We start from the raw sequence: 25,799 nt of genomic DNA on the forward strand, positions 1-25,799 counted from the left end.
TATAGATTATAGAGTGCGATTGCCAGTTGAAAGATGCAATACAATAACCATAAAGTAAAAATCAGTAAAACATCAAAACGACCCAACAAATTATTCTAAAAGGAAACAAAATGAATCAAGAAAACACATATTGCTTCAATTTAGTTTATTTCAATACCATACAGTAGATAAGCGATGGCTTTAATAATCTTCATCTCGAAAGCCGGTAGGAGGAGTTAGTATTATTGTTTCCAAATTATCATTTCCGTTTGAATTTATTTCTTTGATAGTTTCTTGCATCAGTTCTTCATCAGTAGAAGCAGCATCAAAATTTTCACTTGAGCTAGAAGAACCAACATAATCGCCAATTATTTGTGTGAGAGCATCTGCTTCATCGGTATCGTTTGCTGTAGCAGTACTCTGATCTGATTTATCATTTAAAATTCTTTCATCGCAAATTTCCATTTCTTCACCAGGATTATAATCTGCACAACTTGAGTTTTTAGAATTAATATTCGTCTTACTCACAACTGACTCATTAAAATCATCGTTCATGTCTGATCTGTTAACATGTGGTGAACAATTAATGTGGATTTCCGTGGAAGTGTCTATTGTATGAGACAAATCTTGAAAAACACGTTCATTTTGAAAATTATTACTTAGTTTACTATCTGAGACAGTATGTAATAATTCTGTTGACGATTTAACAGATATATGATGGCTATTTGCACCATTAGCATTATAATCACTCGGAGTTTTATTGATTTGTAGCTCTGAAACGTTCGACTCATTTCTACTCAATGACTTCATATCTTTAAAGGAGTACAGTTCTTGCTTATTTGAGAATTCCATGATCGCTTGTTCGTTATTCATACTACTTTCCGAAGATATATTCAGTATTGGACTAACTGAGTTATTATTTTTATTTTTTTGCATCTGAATTCTTTTAATTAACTCCGAGTTATTTTTTTTGAATGTAGAAACAATTTCTTGTACTTTATTTTTGTTGTTTGGGTCTTTTCTTCTTTGTTGTCTTATGTCTGCTTGCAGTTTGTAGAGAATTTCATCGTCATTTTTTTCTTTAGTTAAAGAACTTTTCGGCTAAAAATTAAAAACATAACGAGGTATTTGATAAGATCCACAAAAGTTAGGTTTAAAGTGATTACCGTTTGGTTTCTTGTAATCAATTCTGCCAGTTCCCTTGCCAAATTTACGGTATCTTCGGGCAAATTGGTTTTAGCAGCTAATGCTAGACCGTAATGTTCAATTGTTGTGACGCCTGGTTCTATTTTATGTTGATAGACCAGTCGGCGTTCGGTGCTGTCAGAATCTATAGCCTCTTCTATTACCACAGTATATCGGCTGTCATAAAGATAGAAATGATATATTACTCAGTTAAATATCAACTAAATGGATCTGCTCTCCCATAAGTTAGATAAATGGAACCTTACTTGACTACGTTGTAATATAAGTCTTGCAGTCTCGTCAAATACAAAAAGTGAGTAACAAAAAATGTAAACGCCTGGCTCTTTATTAATTCTTCGCAAACAACCCAAGCTAAGCTAGTTCCTTCGTCGGAGCATGTTCCCCTAATAATAAAGAATACTGATAAAAAGTATTTTATTTAACTAAAAAATCATATTTTTAAAATTTTAGGGTTTACCTGCACAATTCATCTATGATAACAAGACTAGTCGGTGTCAGTCCAGCAAGGATGTGTTGGGTTTCCTTCATCTGTTGTTATCAAAAAAAAATCAACAGCCGCATGCGAAATCGTATGTCTACCATGTTTAAGAATCTACATTAAGAATCCCTCTGTGATAAATTATTTGTATTTCTTACCTCAATAACGTATGTAGAGGCATTAAATTCAACACTATCGTTGAACCCTATCCTAGAGAAGATACGATCGCAAAGTCTCAACACCGCGTTCGTTGCAGGTACGAAGCTTCCCAACTATAAATATCAAATTGCTGTTAAAACCAAAGGCAAACGACGAAAATATCTTAAGACCGAATAATAGTAAACAAAAAGTGATTGTATTGAGTATTAATCTAGAACAGATAAGTAAATTAATTAATTAACAAAATTAATTATCTGTACCATTTTTTGTGGAACTGCTTCCTTACAAATCTTACCTGCGCCATAATCTGTATAATAGCAATTTGTTTAATATAAATACTTTTGCCGCCCATATTAGGCCCTGTTATTATAGTAAAGTTGTATTCAGGGCTGGCAAACTGAAAAAAAAATTGTTAAACCATTTTACTTTAAAAAAGTTTTATTTAAAACATGATTTAATGAAGTCAAATAAAAACAATATACACAAAAAAAATATTTTTCTTACTATGTCATTCGGTACAGGCATTTTTTGACTGTTATAGTCCAGGAGTGGGTGTACGGAGTTTCTTACTTCCAAGTAAGAATTGAAGTCAGGTCTTATATAAGAACCTATTGAACTGGTCTAGAAATATTAGTAACATCATTTTTTTTTTGTTTTAGAGAAATATTTACTTACATTAAGAACAAATATCTTAAAAACATACTTGAGCTAAAGCTATTAAGATATCCAGCTCGGCAACATTCTCGCATAGTTTGTAAAGACTTGACATAAAAGGACGTAATTCTTTAAGCAATTCCGATATTACTCTGAAATTATAGTAAACGAAAACCCAATGATATTCTATAAATTATATTATTTAATATAAAAACCCAATAAAATGTGCTGACTGTTAATCTCACAAATGACAAGTCAATGTTTTTTTTTTTACTACAAAAGGTCGAATGCAACTGCAGAATATTCTGCAAGTCATAGTTGAAACATTAAGAGTTAAATAGTCAAAATCAAAATACAAACATGTTACTCATTTTCTGTATTTCATTGAGCGATTCTTTAGCTTGCTGATCCAGGACTACAAGTTCTTCTGTAGTCATCGTAACGCTTGCCCCGTTAAAGTGTACCTTTCACATAAAAGTAATTTATTTATTTCTCAGCTGATAAATATGATGAGACAATTAACCCCAGAGATATGAAACTACAGATCAGGATATTGGGAGGATGTGCGACTCGTATTTGTGGATGAAATAGGCGTTTAGACCATTGTAATTAAAAAAAAATTACACACAACCTGAATAAATATATCTGGTAAATCTTCTACATTAAAGTCTCTTCTGTTCTTGGGAGCAACAGGTAAAACTATGTGGAATCCTTTCATTACGTTTTGATTTAGTCTGAGAGGCAAGTCGTGAGATTCACTAAGTTCTTCGACAACCTTCTGTATGTCATCAATTAATTCAGAATACGTTCTTCTAGCAACATCTAGAAGGCCGTTTATTTCGGGTCTAACAGCGAAGCATCTTTGCAAGCTGCCCATGGCACCTTTTTCTAAATGTGCATCGTCTTGTATAATTTTACGAATTCGTTCGTAAATTTCTTTGTAACGAGAATTTTCGAAATCCTAATTAAAAATGATGTAGCATTATTATTAGATTTTATAATTACTCGATCAATATTGGATTAAATTAATCACTTTTAATAATGTATTGGTCCTTAGAGCAGGAAACAGAATTTTAAAATTATATTATTTATAATTAGGAGACTATTTTACCATTTTTATTTTCCTTAACCTGCCACTTTCCGCTGTTCTTAGAGCTTCTTCTAACTTTGGCACCATCTCCATTGTTGTTTTCAAAAGCAGTGTTTGGTTTAATTGCGCCTCACCAAATCTCTCCATATTAAAGTTCGGAGGCTCCATACAGAGAAATAATATTTTGTCAATTTCGGATAGCTTTTTTATTATGTCCTGCACGATACATAATAACTTAACAATGTATGTTAGAAACGAACGAAATAACCGTTTGTTTTTATGACATTACCTGCAAATCAACCATCAAACCTGTGTCGTTCTCAATTAATTCCTGTACAGCATCTAATCTAGCTTCAATGAAATCTTTGTCGCAAGAAGGTTGTAATATATTGGCTCTCAATGACCTTATACCTCCGACTGTATAAGTAGGTCCTAATACACCAAGCAAGCAACACGACGGCCCGGCTGACGGTACTAGTGGTTGAACTAGTTCTAATTGAGTAGCTGTGCCTACATCTATAGAAAAATTATATTGGTAACTGAACAATAAATGGTGTCGTTTTTAAATCTCAAGGATCAAAGAGTTATGATAATTTTCTGTGTTTTTACCGATGATCATGGTATCCTCTGAAGAGTGGTATTCGATTTTTAATGATTCTCTAGCGAACACAATACATTGGATGTATTCGACGTATTTCAATACTGCTGCAGCTGATGTTAGAGCATAGAACCTAAAAAATTTGTCCTTATATTGAACAAACATTTCAGGTGGCATTTCAATGATGGCCATTCGAAACTTACTTCTGAACCACTTGCAAGCAAACTGCACTGTACTGTGGGGCACAAAGGGTGTGTATTTGTTGGCGACCGGCTGCATCATTGAAGTGCCTTCTTTGGACTGTAGTCAAATTGACCAGCGGATAATGATCCTTGATTAATTTGTATAGCTGATTTGGGTGTGTACCTTCACAGAACGTATGCGGGACTATAATCTAAAAGTTAACTTTTTATGTCAATAGTTTTCATGATAACAGTTCAAGGATACTTTTACTTTTTATGGCTATACCTCAACAGGATTGAAGTAATTGATCTTAGTCATAGTGTGTGTATATAGTAGTGTGTCACTGAACTGACAGAGTACGAGATGAGGATGCTTGAGGTCAACCGCCGCCATGCCTATTTCACCTCGAGCCATACCTCTACCTTCAGAAATTGCTAAAACACGAACATAAATATATTTTAACAATATCTACTTCCTTAATGATGTAAAATAGACTTGGATTATTAGATTTGTTACCTAAAATAACGGCAGCCTCCACTACAGAGGCGGATGTTGAGCGTGCAGACTTATTACCACTGTAACCACCTGACAAAGGGGAAAGAAGCGAACGAATCAACATTTAATCTTTTGTCTTCAAAAGGTAAGGCAGTAAATGCTAGTTAATATGTGTTTTTGTCTATCACCAACCTCTTTTTCATGTTGATTCTCACCTTTACTACTACTGCTTATATATCTAATAGCCGCTGGTCTGCCTTTCAGTGTTACAAAGTCTAGGGAAGTATCCGCAGCTCCGGAATCGCTTGCTAGTACCCTCGACCGCGCTTGACCACTTGACGACGAATCCGGTCTCACAGAACTTGAATTATATGTTAACCTAAAGAAGTATTAAACTGTGCTAAGGTGCCCGGTCAGCGATACAAATCGACAGATCGTTTATTTAAAGTAATTAGTTCTAAATCTGATGCTATAAAGCAAGAAAATCATCTGTTGCCGATATGGAGTTTAATTTTACAATAATTAATTGGTGAGATAAAATTAATTTGCTATATTTGACGAATAATTAGATAGGAGAGCACGTGTTGATTGTGTGCCGACTTTTATCAATACAATGTTATAATGAGTCATCAAAATGAACACAACTACTTTATTGGTACTTACAAAATAATAAAATAAGCAGACATATGGCCAAAAATACATTTTATATGCGTCGTAGAATACATGCCCTACATTTCCTTTGCAAGGAGCGTAATTGAGTTCGTTTGACATGAGCGATAGTGTAAGTCAAAAGTTAAAAGCAAACGACGATGCCGCATTTAGAATCTAGCGATCTGCGATGTGGTGAAACTACAATCCACATAGTTATCTTTAATTTGTCAAATATAATGAGATGGATAACGATATGTTTTATACACGGATTATGGTGAAAGAAACCAACCATTAATGAAAGTTAGAACCGTCATGCTAAGAAGAGTAGCACTGCTAATAAAGCTGAAAAGCGCATAGTTGCTTTACCTTCCTTAAACATAATGTTTACATAATAAATTCCTTTTACATAATGTTATTATTTTCTTATCGAGGACTTATAAATAATTCCCCGTTATAACCAAAAAGGGGTTTTATAGAGGGGAAGTTTTATTCCTATCTTAAAATTAAACTTTTCTCATGAATAAACACGATAAAATTAAAATAAAGTTTCCTATTAAAATACGAAACAATTTTTAAAACTATTATCGTGTTACTTACTTTCGTTTCAAACCTCGCGGTAGACTTTCCGGTGGTCCCATTTTGTTTCGCTTTGAAATCTGAATTCTTTCTTCAGCATTAAACTGATATCGGGGTACCTTATTTGGTGGTAAAATTGCAATACCACCTCGGATGCCTGCATTCGAAATATGAAATCGATTTTCGCAATATGACAATTTAACATTTAAATGAAGTCCGCTAACAAATTAGTAGGATCTACTTTCTACGGAAAGGAATTAAAAAATTAATTCTATGTAGTACAAGTACAAATACAAAAGTATCTTACGGTGATACTCACCTATAGATGCATCTTTTCTAACAAGTTCATTTTTAAATCTTTGTTTTATTTTACTACTGTGCGTATCTCGATGAACAACGTTCATCGTATTGCAGTAATACGTATTACTTAAATCAAAAATAAAGATTGGAATATTATAATTATCAATTCGTCTGGATTTTGTATTGTAAATAATCACATAAACTTTGTTTAAACTTTGAATATTTCCCTCAATTTTTTCATTATGTTTTTTTTACTGTTTTAATCAAACGCTGTGGTATTTATACTGCCAAGCTTGACTTTCTATTCATCCAATGATTTTTATTTGTAAATATTAAAAACAATAAATTGAAGTAAGCGGGATATCTTATGAGATTGTTATTTTTTTCAATGAATATATTGAAAATAACAATTTAGTAAAGAGAATTAAAATAACAAAAAAGCCAAACAAAAGTAAATCGTAAATCCTAACTCAAATAATTCGCAGGTAGCGATAGCAACACCGACTTATGTCATAACAATTTAATGTCAGCAGAACTGAAGGTGAAGGCTTACTTTATTTTTCAGTTTACGGTTATCATATGATCATAACATAAAAGAACACAAAGTACACTCAGGCATGAATTTAGATGTCCGATAAAATATTACTGATTTTACTACAATAATATGAACCGCACATTAATTTTCCACTTCGAAACCCTGTGACAAATTGATAACCTAAACAAAAATTTAAAAACATTTGGTTCTGTTCCGGGAAATTCCATAAAACAAGGTAAGGTTATAATTTTCTATTTATTGTTTGCAGAAATTAAGGAGACGTATTGCTCTAAACGATCTATTTTACATAAGGTCGTCACCTTGGTAACCCAAGATAAGTGTGTAGATATTATTGATTTGATACATTCTATTCATAGATAAGAAATAATAATAAAATTAAAAAGAAATAACGACTTGTATGTTTCACTTTTATGGACTTTATTTGTACCCGATGTGGTTATTAAAATATATCACAATGTAATACATCAATTTGCTGGATAAATTAAAAATTTATAATTTATCATTTATAAAATAATTGCATTATTTTATATTTATAAAAGGTTATTTGTGCATAGTAATAAACATTTATGCGTTGTAATACAGGTGACTCAGAAAAGTATTCAAGTCTGCTAACATAAAAAATTACATCTCACTCGGGATCTCTTTATAAGATGTAACTTTTTTTATTAGATAGGCTAAATACATAAACAATGCATATAAAAGGCTGCATTTGTAGCTTTTGTTATTTTTTTATCTTTATGTAACAGTTTTTGCAGTTGTTTTCAAAACAGTAAAAATTTATCACTCCTAGTAACTATCTTTATATACATGAGACCAGAAAAATCCAGTTATATTTGGTAGCAAATGTCATGCTGATTGTATCCCGCTACCAATGAGAAAGATAATTGATAAATATTGTAGGAAAATTTTGTATGCATTATCCAAAAATACTAAAGGATTTTTATTAAGTAGATTTGCGTTGTAAAAATATTTATCTGCGTCTTACTGCTTTATGTTTTTGTAGTCATGGAATAATTTATTTTATAATGTGTACTTATTTGCTAGAATTAAATTGCGATCAACATATTTATTTAACAAATAAACTTTTATACTACACGAAACTTATCTGCGCTTATCGCTTTTGCGCTCGGCGCAATTTCGCAAAACAAGTGTTTCCACAAACATTCCATACGCTTCTATCGCGTGTGAGCGAGATAAATGCTGGTTCAACACCCCTACTTCGAGGATCGCTAGCGTCTGGGCATATGTCTTTCAATGAAGACGATGTCCTGACGTCATTCATAGTACGTAGCTCTCGGATAGCAGTGCTGTAGCTCGCATCACAATGTTATCGCGGGAGGCGCGTGGATATAAGGCGATAAAGATGGCCCGAGTGCACTGTACCCTATGATATCACGACCAACGGAGGCGTGTACGCGGTAGTCAACAAACGGGTTTCGTAAGGTCCTCATTACAATTAATCGACGAGTTTCATTACGTTTCAGTCGTTCCGTGTAGAAAGTCGTATCTTTGTAAACTATCCCACATTGAGAAGAGCGAAAATGGCATTATACAGGTATCTTTACCATTGCATGTGCATGAACCAACAATAAATAAGTTTTTATTTTAATCTGGTGATATATAAAGTGCAATTAATTGAATTAGATAGTAACTAAAGGCCATATTCGAGTACTTTTATCAAGGTTTTAGACCACGGTCGTCATGATATGACATTACGAATTGTTTACAATCGCCAACCGGTTGGGCTCCGTTAACTAAGTTCATAAACAAAAACCTTGTTTGTGCGTCTGTTCCTATATTTATCGTTCGCAATGTGACCACAAGTTGCACGCGCCTTCGACCTTTTGCCGCGTCAATTGTGTCATTATGTGTGTCGCAGGAAATATCTTGTCACAAACGTATTGGTTAGTTAGAATTAACTGTAATAACACCTTTTGTGTTACACTTCAGTAGAGCACGTAACGCGTTTGTTGATAGTTGTATTACAAGACAAAAAATAGCGTGAAAAATTAATCAAACATTTGAAAGGTTAATCTGTTTATTTTGAACCTAAAGAGTTGACGTTTTGTAGGTAGAAGATGAATAAAAATTATTTAAATGTGTGATTTTATGAAAGAAAGGTAGCATATGAGAAGCAGTTTACCTGATATTATAAATAATATAAGACGCAAGAAGACAACTACGAAAAATGGGACAGATTATAAATAAAATATAACACTTTATTACTGTAAACCGATATTCCAATGTAAATGGTTAACGAGGATTTAGAAGCGATGGCGGTCAAAATATTCTTAATGCTTATAACGATAATTATGGACATTTTCCTAACGATGTTATGTTATGGATAAAGCTAGAATTTTATATATTTGCAGTTTAAAAAGCAACCTGCAATACGCGACGCTGAAGACCCTATCTCTGGTGTCTATCAGCGTGATGACGCCCCAGCAGACGGTGCAGGAGCTGTTCCGGACAGCGGACTGCGTGTGCTTCGATGTAGATTCGACAGTGATCCGGGATGAAGGGATCGATGAATTAGCCAGGTTCTGTGGAAAAGGAGATGAAGTTAAACGGCTGTAAGTATTGTGGATTCTTTTGTTTTGTTTTCTATATAGTGAAAAAAGCGATTGTCTAAGATCCTATGATGTTAAGTGGTGATGTGGTGGAAAGATGGTACGCGCTAGTATTGTAATTCCCTAATTATCCTAACCTAAAAGGGGCCCTGTTAAAGTACGATAGTATACTTCTACTTAATCGCAGAAAATAATCCACTGGTCAATGTCAAACATAACACTGGTCGCCTACAAAATCCTCCTTTCTTTTTCTTTTTAATTTCCCATTTTTTTTTGCAAATGTTGTTTTTTTTTCTCGATCGGTGTATTAAATAGATTTAAAAGTTCTTTTCATAATTCGAATTGTATAAAAAGACGTAATTTATTCAAGGTTGTCACTGTTTTCGAAAACAAAAACAAACACGAATTAGTGAAAAACAAAATGCGTCTTGTTTTTAAACATTGCTGACCGGAGTCCCCGATAAAAGATAATATTAATATCAATTTCCTTTGTATTTTTGCATTGCCTACATTTGATGACCTAGAATAGATTGTATTTAGATTATTATAATAACAAGGTGAATAATACTTATCCATATTATTCTTAAGAATAGATTCGAAATTATTCTTGAATTTAGATTGAATAAGTCTCTAGCATTCGACAGCGGGCAGTAGGACAGTAGCACTCAAAATCAGCGCTCGCATACAACTGGCATAATGAAAACACTAACTGGCGCCAGTGGGTCAAATTAGGCCATGCTAGGCCAACGTTACTCTCCTACTGTACTGGTATAATATAAACCAGGCATGATGTTTAGGTTTAATTTGTAATTTAAAAATAATTTCTTTATATCTTCAATTTAGAATAGCATATAATACGCTTATGTACTTTGAGGTGCACCTTTTAGTATCGTGTTTGTTTGCGTATGTCGTTATCAAAATCACCTTGTAATGTTAATGTCTAAACTTTGCTGAATTATTCATAGATTAGGATCATCAATATTAAAAAAAATATAGATTTCGATAAAAAAAACATTATAGATACTATTGTCGTTAATAGAATCCTAGCACAAAAGTAGATTTATTAATAAAATAACAACAATTTGCTAATATTTTACTAAAAAATTATAATAAATAAATATTTGCTTATTTTTTTTCAATACAGATTTCATAATTATCTGTCACTGTGGTTACTTTACGGGTCATTGTAATGCTACGTTTAAAACCGATTTGAACTGGTTCAACAGTTTGCTTACTCCACGATTGTGGTTAATTATTATAGGGTGTCCCATCACCTTTAATAATCTTTAATTTTTATTTCTTAAATTGCCTGTATCAATTTGACGTCCTTTGGTTGTATCATGCCAGTGGTATTCGTAGAATCAGAACAGTGAATAAAGATTGTGTGTTCATAACAGTTTAATAGGTTCATTATAAAAAATAAAAAAGTCGTGACCTCGATAATTAAAGCGAATGTTTTAATTATCGAGATTGGGATTCCGCATGCACCGTTTGTTTTTTGTTATCGTTGTATCGTATCGTCTTTAAAATTGACTATCACGTGCCCGGTGGCGTGTTCTGTGTGCTTGTAAACATAATTCTTATATCAGTCAACGAGGGCGTGTACGATTTCTTTGTTACCATAACAGAATATCGTTTGAATCGATTTTTTAATTGAACTTTAACTTATTTCTGTATGTGGTTAAGAGATATCGATTATTCGGCTAGCCAATTGCTTCCTACGGCATAATGATTCTTGTTTTCTAAAAAAAAGTTTACTTTATCAATTTGGATGCGTCAATAGCCCAATGGTTAAGGATACGGATTACCGATCACGTGCCATTCGACTACTGTCGTAAACCATATTCTAGCACAATCCTCCTGTTTAGAATGGTACAAGAAATTTTACTAAATTCACGAAAATTTGTTAATATAAAAAAAATACTATGCGCGTATTATGTTGGATGATAAGATCTACAAATAAATATGTTGTTACAGTACGGCAGAAGCTATGGGAGGAAGTATGACGTTTCAGGAGGCCCTGAAGAAGAGGTTGGACATCATCAGGCCGAGCGTCAATCAGATCAGACAGTTCATTGCAACTTTTCCTATCAATCTCACGCCAGGAATCACGTAAGTGTATTCAAATTACATATTAATATTACAGACTTGTATCGCCGTTAATTCCATAAGCAAATCGGCAAATCAAGTTGATGGCACCGAAAGTGTTAAGATTTCAAAATCCAATTCCATTCGACAATGCATATGCAATACAAGAAATGGAAACAAGTCAACGACCCACTTAAAACATTGTTTACATTTCATCATCGAAAGATATATGTCCAGTTGTTCACTATCTAGTCCACACCGCTTCAACGCTCCGACCCGACCTCGACCCTGGTGATAGCCCAGTCTCTTTCTGTGGGTCATCTATTACATTTCTATAATTGTATACAACGAATTTAAGTTACACATATTATTTCCTAAAATTTGGTCTCGATGCGTAGATTGTCTCTTTTACATTATTGCAGTTTTTTCTGTATGTTGGTACATACCTTACTTATCTAAGGACAGGAAAAAGTAAGTTAATATACTAGTAAATAATGTAACAAGAAACGAGGGGAAGTACATTTATAAATTGTAAATTGCATAAGGCAAAATGAAATAATAGGGACAGGAAAATAGTTTTTAATATTAATTAATACAACGTAAATATAATTAATCGTGTGTTATGGGTATACCGGATTGCCATAGACAATTCTGTTTTTAACCGACTTCAAAAAGGAGGAGGTTCTCAATTGTCTGTATGTTTTTTTTGTTCGTCGATAACTCCGCCCCTAGTGGTCCAATTTTTATAATTTTTTTTTAGTCGAAAGTTGTTGCGTGTCATTGTAATATGATTATTTCCTTTCAAATCCATAGTTTTAATTCTATCGTCTAAACTATTCTGCCTTTTATCCAATCAATTCTGTCTTGACAAAGGCAAAGTAAAACGAATGTGTAATTCGCAGGCAATTAGTAAAGGCGTTACAAGATAGAGGTGTGACGGTGTATCTGGTGTCTGGTGGATTCCGCTGTCTCATAGATCCTGTGGCTGAGCTTCTCAACATCCCAGTCTCACATGTTTACGCTAATAGACTTAAATTCTTCTTCAATGGTAAGTCAATTAAGATTCCATTATTTTTAGACTAGCGGTTATCTTCAGCTTTACACGGGTTTTTAATCAGCAGTGTTAACTTACTTCTAAGTAATATTATAAATGCGAATGTTTGGCTGGATGATTTTTTTTATAATCCAAGCGGGTGTAGTCGCGTGTGATAGCTAGTATTTAAATATAGCTATGCTATTTAGGTATATTGTAATTTTGACAGAGTATCTGTCATGGCTTAGTTTTTTTAATTTTATGATCTGGTACCATAGACCTTTAGGTCAAATCTTATTTGGAAAATGTTCATTACTTTAGGTAATAGTTTAGTGACATCTGTCCACAAAGATTAATGCCTTCGAAGTACTTTATGGTAGGTTTATAATCTATGCTTTGTATCTGTACTATATCTAATCTATGGAATCAAATATGCGATTCTATAAGTATTGTAACGACTCATTTTTAATTTGATTTTGATTAATTTCTTATAATATTTAATATGATACGCAAACAGATCGCAACCGCAAAGATATCAAATTTGATATCACGCCACATAAATGTGGTCGTGAGAATGTGACTAATACTGGTCGTTAATAATGTTATTAAAAAGTTTTCAATGAAAAAAAAAATAACTGTAAGTAGATTCGCAAATATATCTTAAGTAAAAAAAAATTACAAGGAATTGATTTAGTTTCCTTTTAATGGCCAAAATAATACATTTCAAAAGAAAATTTTGAAAATGAAACAGCCTATGAAACACGTATTTGGTAAAATGTAATAAAATTAATCACGCGCTGAAGTCGTGCATCATAAATATTGTATGACGATAATTTTACAATTTTTTTTTTAAGAGAGAAACATCTAGAGGCTTCTATAAACAATTCGGTTTAGAGAGAAAAACATGTCAGTCCCTTGAACTCTCGCTTATTCCAGTTCGACTATAAATAGGAAAATCCAAAGATCTCTCCTATAGAACTTTTGTATTTAGCCAGTATACGGTATTTAGTTTGAGTAAAGTTTAAGAAACGCCAATAAACAATTCTCGTTTTAAACTTTGTCTTATGACGTCATCAAAATTGTTCAATGTCACTAGATGACAATGATTTAATTTTATCTTTGGGTTAATGTAGTGATTGTTTTAATTATCAAATCGATTAGCTTTGGCATTTTAATTAACAACTGGTATAATAAAAGAATATTTTCAGTTTGTAATCTAAGTTAATTTTCATACTTGTGATTAGCGAAATTTTCCATGTTGTCAAAGGTCAGCAATGATTTTTTTTTGCATATCTAATTATTTCAATTTATCATTAGAAGCACTTCGAAGGTAATTTATAAAGGAAATGATTGAATTGCACAATTTATACAGAGTTTTTATTCGCATAGTTGTTATTGAGGTCGTCGTGTTATCGTGGTCTGATTAACCGTGAGTTTCTGAGACCAAAATCCCCGCTTCAAACATATTGTTATCTCTCTTTAGTCAAAGATAATAACAGGGTTGACGATATGTTTTATACAATGGTTTTGGTCTTAGAAACTCACGGTGATAAAATCTTCGACAAATAAGTTATTTTTATCGCATCACTTTCGCAATATGGCTACAAATCATGCTGTTGTCTCAATTTTTTAAAAGCAACTGAGAGGGATAGTACATTTTTTGTATGAGGGTTTTTAAACATCCTTTGTATTTGGTAGTAAGACTAAGTCACCTTTTCCTGCCAATCATTTTTTTGTAAATTTACTAATATTTATTTTACCATTCCAACTAAGCTCTAGGCTTGTGCTAGGATATGGTTTACGACAATAGTCGAATGGCGGGATCGAACCCCCGACCTCGTGATCGGAAATCCATAACCTTAACCATTAGGTTATTGACGCTTAAATAATTGTCACTTAGGTAACCTTCACGCGCCTAATGATAATCGAAATGACAATAATAAATCAGAATTATATTGAGTTCAATAGGCCAATTTATTTTGTAACGGGAAAACGTAACAGTTTTCCTCAAAATTCTAGGTAAACAAGTAACCTTGTTTTTTACCCAAGATGGTAATATATTTGTTATTGTTCTTTGATTATCGTCTCTTTTACAAAATATTTATTTGTCGGTAGCGTTTGGTACAAAAGATGCCGTATCTTTTTTAAATCAATATTTTTCCACAATATAAATGCAACAATGAATCTTATTCTTATTAATATTGTAAATGCGAACGTTTAGATGTATGGATGGATGGATGTTTGTTAGAAATTATCTCCAGAACGGCTGCATTCTCTGACATTTGACATAGATGTAGAACATGTCTAAAAGATCATATAGGCTACTAATAAAGTTTTTTTTATTAATTCCGCGAAACAGAGTCGCGGGCGAAAGCTAGTAATTTAGATTTTAATATTGAAGTAACGTTTACAGACATTCAATACATCGCGTAGAAATTATTTGATAAGAAACATCGAGGGGGGCGTCATTGACATATGAACTGGCCGATAGACGACGACGCGTTATGTATAAATACATAACTCAATACTGTGGGTTTTTAAATCACTGATATACTTGAGCCGGCGAAAATATTCCATTCACGTAAACAGATTATTTTTATCTTTATATCGGTTTTTATAACATAAATTTTGCCTAGTAACACAATATTACTATTAAAGTTAGAGGGCATGTTGCGTATTTTATAAAACTAATAAGTATTTATATAACCGTTGGTTTCTGAGACCATATGTAACAATCATTATGTTTGACATAATCGTGATAATATGATTTAAATAGAATTCTTTTGTCCTCCGAAACCTGCGGTTACTAATATAAATAAAACCATGTGAGTAATTTCATACTTTTAATTTTATTTATTATTTAATTACTATGTTTAAATTCGCTAAGAATTTAATTAACCTATACTCTACTGTATTCTATACATTCATAACTAAATAAATGTAAGCTAATATTATAATATGATGATGAAAAATTTATCGAGAATTGCTATGTTAAAGGACCCCAGTGATCGCGCAAACAAAATTAATAAACAATTCTTATTAGCTTGCTATCTGTAACACGCGTCTGCTGCGTGCCTGTTGACGTGCGTTTTACGTAAATCTGGGACAAATACATGCAGACCTGTTTTTGCTAATATTGTTTTTATTATATTCTCGAATAAGAGTTTTTTCAAGGTTAACACTTTCAGTGCCTCGGCCTGTATACTTTAATGGATTAAAAGTAGCAGTGAACGTGTTAATCTGTCGAATCATATGCTTGTAGCTATGTGCTATTCTGGATTTGTACTTTTTTGTCTACATTCTATTGTTTAGAAATGTTATAAATTAGAATTTACCCGAAAGAATTTAAAATGGCGGTTATTACAGGACGTTAAACCGTTTATAGGCTTTTAACAGCTGTCGCCCGTGACTTTGTCCGCGCGGGATTAAATATAACTTAATGTGCCTATGTGTTCTTCCAGACTATGTTCTGCATATAAGCCAAATTTCCGTGCTGCATATACCTCCTAACAACTATATATCCTCTCAAACATTCTCATTTATAATATTAGTAAGATTTATCATCAGGCTATCCAAGTATCCTACTTGTTTTTTTATATTTTTTTATGTTTTGTGACGTATTTTTGATCTGATTCGTTTATTTCATTATTATAGGTGAGTATGCGGGTTTTGATGAAAATGAACCTACGTCGCGTTCTGGCGGCAAGGGGCTGGTGATCCGGCGGTTGAAGGAACAACATGGCTACCAGCGGCTTGTCATGATTGGAGATGGTGCCACAGATGCGGAGGCCAGTCCGCCAGCTGACGGGTTCATAGGTGAGACAAACATAATTACGTTTAGTGTTATAGACTCGGCTTACGATTTTGACCAAAACCTTTTCATAGGGTAATAAAATATGACTACCAGACAGAAGACAGGCGTGAAGTGGAAGTGGACTTTCCGGATGAGAGGATGCATGGAAAAGGAAAATATTTTCTTTCTGTGCATCCTCTCCTCCGTCGATTAAAGGTAGGCAACGCATATGCAATTGCGTATGTCTATGAGCAATGGTCACTTCGCTACTTCAGCGATTTCAGGTGGCCGCTCGCTCGTTTGCCACCTTATAATATAAAAAAAATGAGATGTGTCAGAATGATTGGTGAGGGGATATAAACGTGGATATTAGTAAGGATAGTGTTGCGCCGATACATCGGCAGTGTCGGATTTTCTACTTACAATGTTAAACTTGGTAACAAAAATTTTGTTATATTTCCAGGTTTCGGGGGTAATGTGATAAGGGAGGAAGTAAGGAAGAAGGCGGCGTGGTACGTCACTGATTTTCAAGAGCTGCTTACCTCTCTTACGATTCAAGCGAAGTGAGCCGCAATCAATTTTAGACTTTATTGCCATCGCAACACGTTCGATAGTAACGTGGCGATTAGATAAATTTGACAATGGTTGTTCCAAGCAGTGTAATTTATATCTTATTGTTGAGTGTTAAGAGCGGAATTCGATTGCGCATTTATTTACGTATGTGATTTGTTGAAGTACTAGAAGTACAAATGTTTTAAGTATTATCAGGACTTAGTTCTGATTGTGGAAATGTCCTTTAGATAATGGTTTCTGTTTGCGTTTCCATTGATTAAAAACATGTTTAGAAAACACAATATTTAAAAACGTGTTGCGGCAGTGGAAACTGACGAGAACAACAACAAATTAGATGTGAAAGCGATTTGTATGTATTTTAAATTTATATTTATTTAGATATATTGTTAGTTCAATTTAGTTGTTTTTGTATAATTTAATTATCTGATGAATAATTTTATAGTTAATTTTCATATTTATCTAATGTAAGGACAAGTCAATTGTTGTATTTTCATAGTTTTGACTTTTACGTTTGTAATGGTTAAGTTGTGATGTTTTTCGAATGTTATTCTGAATTGTTTTAGACAAAAAATGGCTGTGTACTTCCTAGTTTGGTAAAACAATTAAATAAAGTATTTTAAGAATACTCTTTGTTTTATTTGAGTTTAATCACTTTAATCAGTATCTTACCTCGGCCACGTGCTCAGGCACGACAGATACAATCTGATTCAACTCATCTTGATGGGAAAAGTTCCCGGTAAAAGGAGTTTTGGTTGCAGAAAAAAGTCCTGGTTGCGCAACATCCGAGAGTGGACAGGGGTTGCGAGTGCCGCCCAACTTTTTCGCCTCGCAAGAGACAAAGGAACATATGGAGAACTGATCGCCAACCTTCGCTAGTCGGAGAGGCACCTCAAGAAGAAGAAGAATCACTTTTATTATTTTTTAATCCAACAATAAAGTTGTATTGAAATCAAAATAAGAACTAAACTTTTCTTTCATTCATTCCTACCTACACATTCTTTAAACTCGTAGTAATACTACGCCTGTTGGAATTTATGTATGTACTTACTATAAACTTTTGCTATTCTTTTTTGGTAGGCGTTTTTAAAACCTGGTTTTCTTCGTTTTCCTCGTTCCAAATGTGCCTTTGAATTGTCATCAATTCAAAACATAGCTAGATCTAACACTGTTGTTTTTTTTAAATAGTTTATTTCAATATTACTAGTTAATTAGAGTGTTATCGACTTTGTCGAATTACTTAGGAATTAGTATACGAAACTTCACGAGAAATATAATAATATTTAAGACCTTTCAATACTGCCCAAAAATGGTAACAAAGGCCTATCAGTATAGTAATAGAAACTTGGCCCTTTCAACTGTTAATATTACGATATTACAAAAGTTTGTGTATCTTCTGTTGGCTTAGTATTATTTAGTTAACGAAATATTTTTTAAGCTGCATGTTAATGAAAATTTTCGCGAAGAATTATTTAGTAAAATACTTATGTGTCAAGACAACGAAGTAAGTACGGTTAGTTAGGAGCAATTTATACAAATGAAACATCAAGAATTCCATCGATACTGGAGCTGATCGCCGGATGCGCGCACGCCGCTGGGCGAGCCGGGCGGCAAACGTATAACCGTCGTATTTCGAACTTTCAACTCTAAAAATACATGTTTGGTGACCCCGCGCGACTCGGCCGCAGTCGCGACGCGCTCGGAAAGGTCAAATCTCGCCCGACATGTCGCGGCCCATTGTTTCGCGCCGATAATTTACGTTAAACCGATCACAGATTACACCATAATCGGTTTACCGGTAACCGGTTGTCGTGAATCGATTTATTGTGATTATTTTTATGGATTTGAAGCAGTGCGTTCTAGTGATGTGGTGCTATTCGATTTATATCGGATCAATGTTAGTGAAGAGAAGTGATGTGATTAAACAGCGCAAATTAGGTTTATACAATTACATGCATATTGGAAATAATTATTAGGGCTTAGATCTATAATGACTTTTCACGGTATTCTTTTTAAAATAAATCGACTAAAACGTACCAACATTAAATTATTTGTCTTTATAGAAATACTTTACCTTACTATTGTAATGTGAAGGAAAATTTTTAATTAATATGAAAATAAAAATTAGGTGTTTTCTGCCCAGCTGAATAATTTAAATTTGCTAATAGATAAATGCGATTTTTATAATGCTATCTTTATTATTATTCAGATCTAGGATATATCGATTCTATTCTTCTAATTGTATCCTTTTCGGGATGCAGAACTTTCATATTTCTAATTTTTAACATTAAATTCTCCGCAAGTTGATCTGGTATTGGTACAATACCAAATTTAGGCATCCATCTAGGTTTTGTACGTCTTAATGATGTCAGCCTTACTTTGTCGTCTTTTTTATTGTATCGTGCGTTCTCCAACAATTCTTTAATATAACTCTCTTGTATAGCATCTTCTGATATACCTTCATTGTCCATTCTCGCTATAGGCGTTTGTTCTAGACCTTCTTCTGTTTCTGTGGTTGTTGCTTGTGTTGTTGTTGTTATTGTTGTTTCGATTTTAATTTGAGCTTCTGTTGGTTTCGGTATAGAAGGGCTGGGCGAATTGATTATATAATATGGATAAGGGTAATATAGTAATTCAGGTCGGTTTTCTTCTGTACATTTAGTACAATATTCCATGCAACATTCCTTAGGATTGCTATAACAAATATCGCAGGAGCAAATACATTCTTCCGGCATGTAGTTGTAATTATTGGATACAGGGTACGCATCGGGATTGCTTAAATAATCGGCTTGTGGTATATTTTGATATCCATCGTCCGGTGCACGTTTGTAGTAGTCGCCGTAATCGTGATGCGAATGAATGCATTTTGACATTATGCAAAAAATAACAATTCCGATTACCTGGAAAATAATGAATCTATACGTAATGGCTTATTAAAAAGAGTGAATCTAAGATTCACTTTGCTTAAAATTATTTGCTCAAAATCTAAAGAAACACACATTAGTAATGTAATTTACGACTTTGCTAAATTATAATAGAACAATAAAAATATATAAAACAGAAATATGTCCAATAATTTTTAAGTACACATTGTTGAGACGGCCACAAAAAATTATCGGTTTGTATTTCTTTAAATAATTCGATAGTATTACGAACGAAAAGAAAAAAAATAATCGTACCAGTTTCATAATATCGCTGTTGGAAATAATGAATTTATTTTATTCCGAGTGACATCCTCGCAGTTGTTTCTTCAGTGAACTAACTCCAATGTTTAGAGCACAGGTGGGCGGCGACAGAAAACCTATTATTTCTTTTTGTCAAAAAATCGATGCATTGTTAAGAATTATACAAGCTAAAAAGCCTTTGTAAGACCATTCACAAAGGATTTACGTAAAATTGTGTATTTAGAAGGATTACTTTTCAATGAATTCATCTTAATAACATTTACAGAAGGAAACGAGGTCGATCCTACGTTGTTACTGAATCTTCTGGAATCCACAAGAACTATAAAGTTTGGTAAGATTATAAAACTACTCAATCAGAATTGAACAAAATTAAGCAATAAATATGAAGTTGTCTCTTTAAATACGTAAGGTAAACTTATTTCAGTTTTCTTTTATTGCAAACTAGTTTAAAAATATTTTAATGTAAAAACTAGGCGTACATTTTATTCTGTAAATTTATAAAATCGTATGTTGAATTACTATACAATTAAATATATACACAATTATAGTTCAGCGATCCAATGCGAGATTTGGCTTCCGAAAATACTATTCTTCACTTTCCATTCTACATTTTTAACTAAGAGCAATCTTTCTTATTGTTTCATGTTTAATTTATTAATAATTCTCACATAATCAATGAAATAGGATAAACATCACGGTAACCAAATATATCTTTGGTTAGCCTAATATCCTTTCTGGTTCGATCATTAGTTGTACTTAATATGCGTGCATAATTGTTCATATGTTCATGTGCATGTGGAAATACATCTTCAGTACCAAACATATATTTATCTTTTACAACATCACGGATGTAAAAATTGCCATATCTTTCATAGGGTTTTGTTACTGGTGGTTTAGTTGAGGTGGTAGGTGGTTTTGTTGTCGTCGTTGTTGTTGTTGTTGTTGTTGTCGTGTCAGTTGTGGTTGTTTCCGTGGTTGTTGTTGTTTCAGTTGTTGTTGTTTCCGTTGATCTTGTAGTAATTCTAAAGTAAGGTGCAGCTGTACTAGAAGTGACATCGTTTTGACGTAGAACACTTACATCTTTTGTCCATGAAGTAAATATATTTGGATTATTTAATCCAAATGGCATGCTAGGAAAAATCATCCCCGTTTGCTTAATACTTAAATGATTTAATCCCGATGGTTTATTATATGGCCGTAGTTTCCTATGGTCGTTAGGCCCCGGACAAGCAATACACATTTCTTCACAACACTCTTTAGGATTTACACAATTATTGCAAGAGCATAGACATTCTTCTGAATAACCGAATTCATTACTGCTTACAGTTGATACATCCAAAATCTTTACTTTTCTATCTCCGTTAACCTTCATTTTATTTTCTTTTGTACTGTAACCAATACCAAACTGATGCCGATTTCGTGTTGGAGAATTGTGGAAATGTGTTGCGGGCGTTTTGTATTGTGAAGTTGGGCTTTGACAAATAAAAATAATTATTTGTACCTTAATTATCTGAAAATGAATTGTACACACATTTTTATTTAATCAACAGGTCACAAAGGTGATTTTAATAAATGAATGTCATACGATTTTCATAGTAAAACACTATTTTTCTGACAAGCACTATAACTAAAAAAGAAATTTAGGTAAACGTTGATACTAAAACATTGCAAAGGAAAATGGCAGTGGAATTTTAATTTCGTACTAAAATCAGTCAAATGTGAAAGTAATAAAATCGTATGCTTCATGACAAAAATCATAATGTGTCGAATTAAAACATGGGATTAATTCTTAATAAACAGTACAACACAGTTTTTTTTCTTGCATAACATAGATTTCCTTTTACGAAGTGAAAAACGGAAATAAAATACGCCTAAAATTCGACGATGCGTTGCAAATTTCTGTCTACAATAGAATAATAAAGATTAATTATGAAAAGGATCATGGTTTACTTCTGTTTACATTCAAGACAAAGATTTTTTTCAGTGAGACCAGGACATGCTAATATAATTAAATTTATTTATAATTTCGTATTTCTGATCCAAATTTAATGGCTAAATTATTACGTAGCGGTGAGTATCCATTTCGGGAGAACCAAGGACGATTTTTTGGCCTTATAGCTTTGTCATTAGTAAATTCGTAAATAGACATCGTTGGTCTTATATCTCTATCATCATAAGCGTCGAATCTATTCGGCATTAGTCTTTGATAATTGTTCCTTACGTAGTATCGTTTATCATAACTTTCTTTACAGTTTGCTAAAGCTGCGCAGGGTTTATCGTCAGGCAAATATGGTGGTTGTGTTGACGACGTTTGTACAGTGGTTTGTGTTGTGGTCGTTGTAGTTGTTGTGGTTGTAGTTGAACATGGCGGTTTGGTGGTTTCAGGAGTTACCGGTGATGGTACAATGCTCGGTACATCAATTACTACTGGAACTGGATACGGTACGTACATAAGATTCGCTCCATTCTGACATTGATGACATTGGTCTACACAGCATTGTTTTAATTTCGCACAATTTCTACAAGAACATTTGCAATCATAATCTTCGTAGCTATTTCTGTATTTAATTCTCTTTGGATATCTATCTTCGTTGATTCGATGCATTTTTCTACGATGTCGGCTCAGTTTTCGTATTCTTCGTTTCGGCTGATCGTAATGATCATTTTCATAGTGGTGATAATCATAATTATGTTGAGGATAGTTATATACGAACCCTTCAACTTTATTATACTGCACTATTGTATATTGGAATATGATAGAAATCGTTTGTATCTTGCCTATCTGAAAATAAGTGAAAAATTAAAAAAATACCTAATCTAAATTTTTTTAACCTTTTCAACTATTTTTTAATGTTGTAACTTACCATTTTCATTGCTTCAATAATTAGAAATAAACCTATATGTGCAGTTTAAATAAATATTTTCTTTCGAACATACTCCGTTCTATTTCAATGTAATATATTTTATGTTTCTTAAATTTTCTAATCAAAATAAATATTAAAATAAAATATTTTACGATATACGTCTCTGGGCGTTACGATTTATTTCAAACAATGAGTTTTGGGAAATTGAACAAAACTGTTCATTCTCTTGCCGTTCAATTAAATTCGAAAAAAAGGAATTTTGACACAACACGTGATGATTGATGACAGACCGACGAGAAAGAGGAAAACCTGACATTCTTAGAAAAAGAACATGATGCAGTACAAATCTAATTCATTGTAACATAATTTCAGTGGATATTTCAAATGGCACCCCGGGTCACAATTCGGCACGAGCCAAGCTTCTTATTACTAATATAGTATCAAGACGTGTTTCAGTCGTCTTTGTCGCTGCGGGAGAGCGGCGGAGGTGCGGGGAGGTGCTGCGGGGAAAGGGGGCGGAAGGTGGAGGGTCATGACCTCGGCCGGCGGCTCCTGAAATACTCCTAGACGTGGACGCAAGCCAAAACGCACACCGCTCGCCGCGTATTATCGGTCACTGTTATCGTTGTTATCAAAGGAAAAAAATACATTCGTTTAAAACTACACGGATTTCGTATTTTTGATAAAAATAATTCAAGATATTTAATTTAGTTATTTTACTCGGAATCTACTGGAGTATATAACTCTGGAAGTTTTTTATTTTATTAAAACACAAAAAAGGTTATTAATTAAGTTATGTCAACCTACATTACACGTTGTCCTATCTTTATAATAATGTATTAATGCATGTCATTTATTGGTTACTGAAAAATAATTTAATATATTTTACATGAAGAGTCTTAAATCAATGATATTATAATAAATAAAATATAAAAACGAATAATTAACTAAAATTGTCATTGTCCTATTACTTTTATTCCTATGTATATAATGTTACAGAAAACGCTTCATTAGTGTTATAGTAATCTGAAATTGTTAAATACAATTGCCAGTTACTACCAGTCGTGGTACCCGCAATAACATATTTGCATCAATCAGCTCGACTGGTGAATTATCACGACCACACAGAAGACAGGCGTGAAGTAGAAATAATTCTGCGTTTCTTCTGACGAGTATGCAAGCCGGAGGCGAGATTACGTATATACGGAGGAGGGGACGCTTTGGTAAGGGAAAAATCCTTTTTCTGTGTGCCCCTCTTCTTGTAATTAATGGCAATGCATCTGCAAATTTCTGATATGGATAATTGGCACTTGGATTTTTTTTTTTCAAATTCTAGTGGGCACTTGCTCATTTGTCATTTTGTACTATGAAATAAAATTTTATTTAATGCGTTTGTCGAATAAGTTCCTCTGTCGACAAAATTGTAACTGAAAAAGTTTTAGATGAAAGAACACATTTGGCTTCTAATCTAAAAATACTCACCGAATTGCTACATCACGCCGGCAAACAGGAGTGACGTCAGTTGGCACTTGTTTATTTGGAATGTCGTGTTGGGTCACGACCTTTCGACCTTTCGCCTCCCACGTCAAAGCTTTTAATAATGTAACCGGAAACGCAGTCATCTGAAAGCGGCTCGTGTTTCACTGAACCTTTTTATAGATGGGGTGAACGATTTAGCGGTTTGTATTTTTGCATCTAAATATCGCTATCTTATAACGTGAGTAATTACTACATGATTTGCAGCAAACAAGCTAATATTCACATATATGCTAGAATAGATAATGACCTAATTCTAGAACCAGCCCTAGTTGAAGTCGTCATAAAAAAGGATGAAGATTTCAAACATAATAGTGTAACAAACATAAACTAAAGGGAAGCTTCACAACAATAATTAAACAATGCAGTAAGGATGAGAGGATGAACATAATGGGACGAGCTTATCTTGGCCTGTTGGGCAAAAGTGACAATATTTTTCATATTTTCTTACAGAACTGTCCGCGATAGCAGCGCCCCTCTTCGGGTCAGATAAGTTTGGCAAAACAATATACTTCTGCATTGGTTTTATAATATAAAATGTCCTTTATGAATTTATCATTGAGTTTCCTCGAAGTCGATATAGTTTTCCTTTGTCCGCGCGGTGCAGCAGACCGCTATCAGCTTATCGTCTTATCATTGTCACGACGATGTGACCGCCACACCACGCTGCCCCGAACTCTATACCGGTAACGTATCGATCAATCATTTATATTTCTGCTGTTAAAACATCGTTTTCATTTGATTACACACAAATTATATTTTTTCATGTACTGGTAATTATTTACGAATAACATATGTTACTAGCGATATGATCAAAAGAGAGTTTGTACCATTCTTTGTTCTCTTGAAGATATCCATTGCAATGTGTCAAATGAATGTACAAGATTGATTTTTAGATTTTCATCCATACACTTTCCTTAAATCCGATTAAGCGTTTGATTTAATTATTTTTAAAATGTCTTAACGCAACTTAAAAATCATATATTTACACGCTTACATCTCTTATCATTGATATCGATTTATATGATAAATCAATGTCTCTTATATGAATCTAATATTTTTATATGAAACCTTTTTGGTAGTGCCAAGGAGGTCAAACTGGCAACGCGCTAAAGTCCCATTAAAAGAAGAAAAATAATTGACAACCGTGGAAATGACAAGAAAGATGTAATAAGTCATACGGTGAAAGGTGAAATGGTTCACGTTATTATTTTATTTAAATTTGTCTTTAAGTT

The 25,799-nt window shown here is 33.3% G+C and overlaps 4 protein-coding genes across 7 annotated transcripts; 1 reads left to right on the top strand and 3 right to left on the bottom strand.

Moving 5' to 3' along the window:
* Positions 1 to 79: 79 nt before the first annotated feature.
* Positions 80 to 6,535, bottom strand: LOC106119630 (mutS protein homolog 4). Its single transcript, XM_013314683.1, has 19 exons — positions 6,389 to 6,535; positions 6,091 to 6,226; positions 5,058 to 5,221; positions 4,864 to 4,932; positions 4,633 to 4,781; positions 4,368 to 4,558; positions 4,176 to 4,297; positions 3,856 to 4,082; positions 3,588 to 3,782; positions 3,108 to 3,437; positions 2,837 to 2,940; positions 2,526 to 2,628; positions 2,327 to 2,443; positions 2,118 to 2,219; positions 1,822 to 1,935; positions 1,643 to 1,713; positions 1,431 to 1,568; positions 1,146 to 1,341; positions 80 to 1,080 (listed from the first exon to the last, which is right to left on the bottom strand). The coding sequence occupies exons 1-19, from the start codon at positions 6,471 to 6,473 to the stop codon at positions 181 to 183; spliced, it is 3,513 nt and encodes a 1,170-aa protein (XP_013170137.1). The 5' UTR covers positions 6,474 to 6,535; the 3' UTR covers positions 80 to 180.
* A 387-nt stretch (positions 6,536 to 6,922) lies between these two features.
* Positions 6,923 to 17,607, top strand: aay (phosphoserine phosphatase). Of its 4 annotated transcripts, none has more exons than XM_013314805.1 (6): positions 6,923 to 7,139; positions 9,298 to 9,498; positions 11,473 to 11,607; positions 12,486 to 12,631; positions 16,271 to 16,432; positions 16,873 to 17,607. In XM_013314805.1, the coding sequence occupies exons 2-6, from the start codon at positions 9,359 to 9,361 to the stop codon at positions 16,974 to 16,976; spliced, it is 687 nt and encodes a 228-aa protein (XP_013170259.1). In that variant the 5' UTR covers positions 6,923 to 7,139; positions 9,298 to 9,358; the 3' UTR covers positions 16,977 to 17,607. The 4 variants fall into 4 exon arrangements, with proteins under 4 accessions (XP_013170259.1, XP_013170257.1, XP_013170258.1 ...); XM_013314803.1 differs by lacking the exon at positions 6,923 to 7,139 and adding an exon at positions 8,199 to 8,480; XM_013314804.1 differs by lacking the exon at positions 6,923 to 7,139 and adding an exon at positions 8,199 to 8,368.
* A 1,573-nt stretch (positions 17,608 to 19,180) lies between these two features.
* Positions 19,181 to 21,764, bottom strand: LOC106119610 (uncharacterized). Its single transcript, XM_013314652.1, has 4 exons — positions 21,750 to 21,764; positions 21,666 to 21,674; positions 20,159 to 20,280; positions 19,181 to 19,879 (listed from the first exon to the last, which is right to left on the bottom strand). The coding sequence occupies exons 3-4, from the start codon at positions 20,165 to 20,167 to the stop codon at positions 19,181 to 19,183; spliced, it is 708 nt and encodes a 235-aa protein (XP_013170106.1). The 5' UTR covers positions 20,168 to 20,280; positions 21,666 to 21,674; positions 21,750 to 21,764.
* LOC106119715 (uncharacterized) lies at positions 21,703 to 23,108 on the bottom strand. The gene is made up of 2 exons (XM_013314847.1): positions 23,029 to 23,108; positions 21,703 to 22,946 (listed from the first exon to the last, which is right to left on the bottom strand). The coding sequence occupies exons 1-2, from the start codon at positions 23,035 to 23,037 to the stop codon at positions 22,179 to 22,181; spliced, it is 777 nt and encodes a 258-aa protein (XP_013170301.1). The 5' UTR covers positions 23,038 to 23,108; the 3' UTR covers positions 21,703 to 22,178.
* Positions 23,109 to 25,799: the final 2,691 nt, after the last annotated feature.

The sequence above is a fragment of the Papilio xuthus genome, unplaced genomic scaffold, assembly GCF_000836235.2.
Source record: "Papilio xuthus unplaced genomic scaffold, Pxut_1.1 DF827135.1, whole genome shotgun sequence".
Classification (NCBI taxonomy): domain Eukaryota; kingdom Metazoa; phylum Arthropoda; class Insecta; order Lepidoptera; family Papilionidae; genus Papilio; species Papilio xuthus.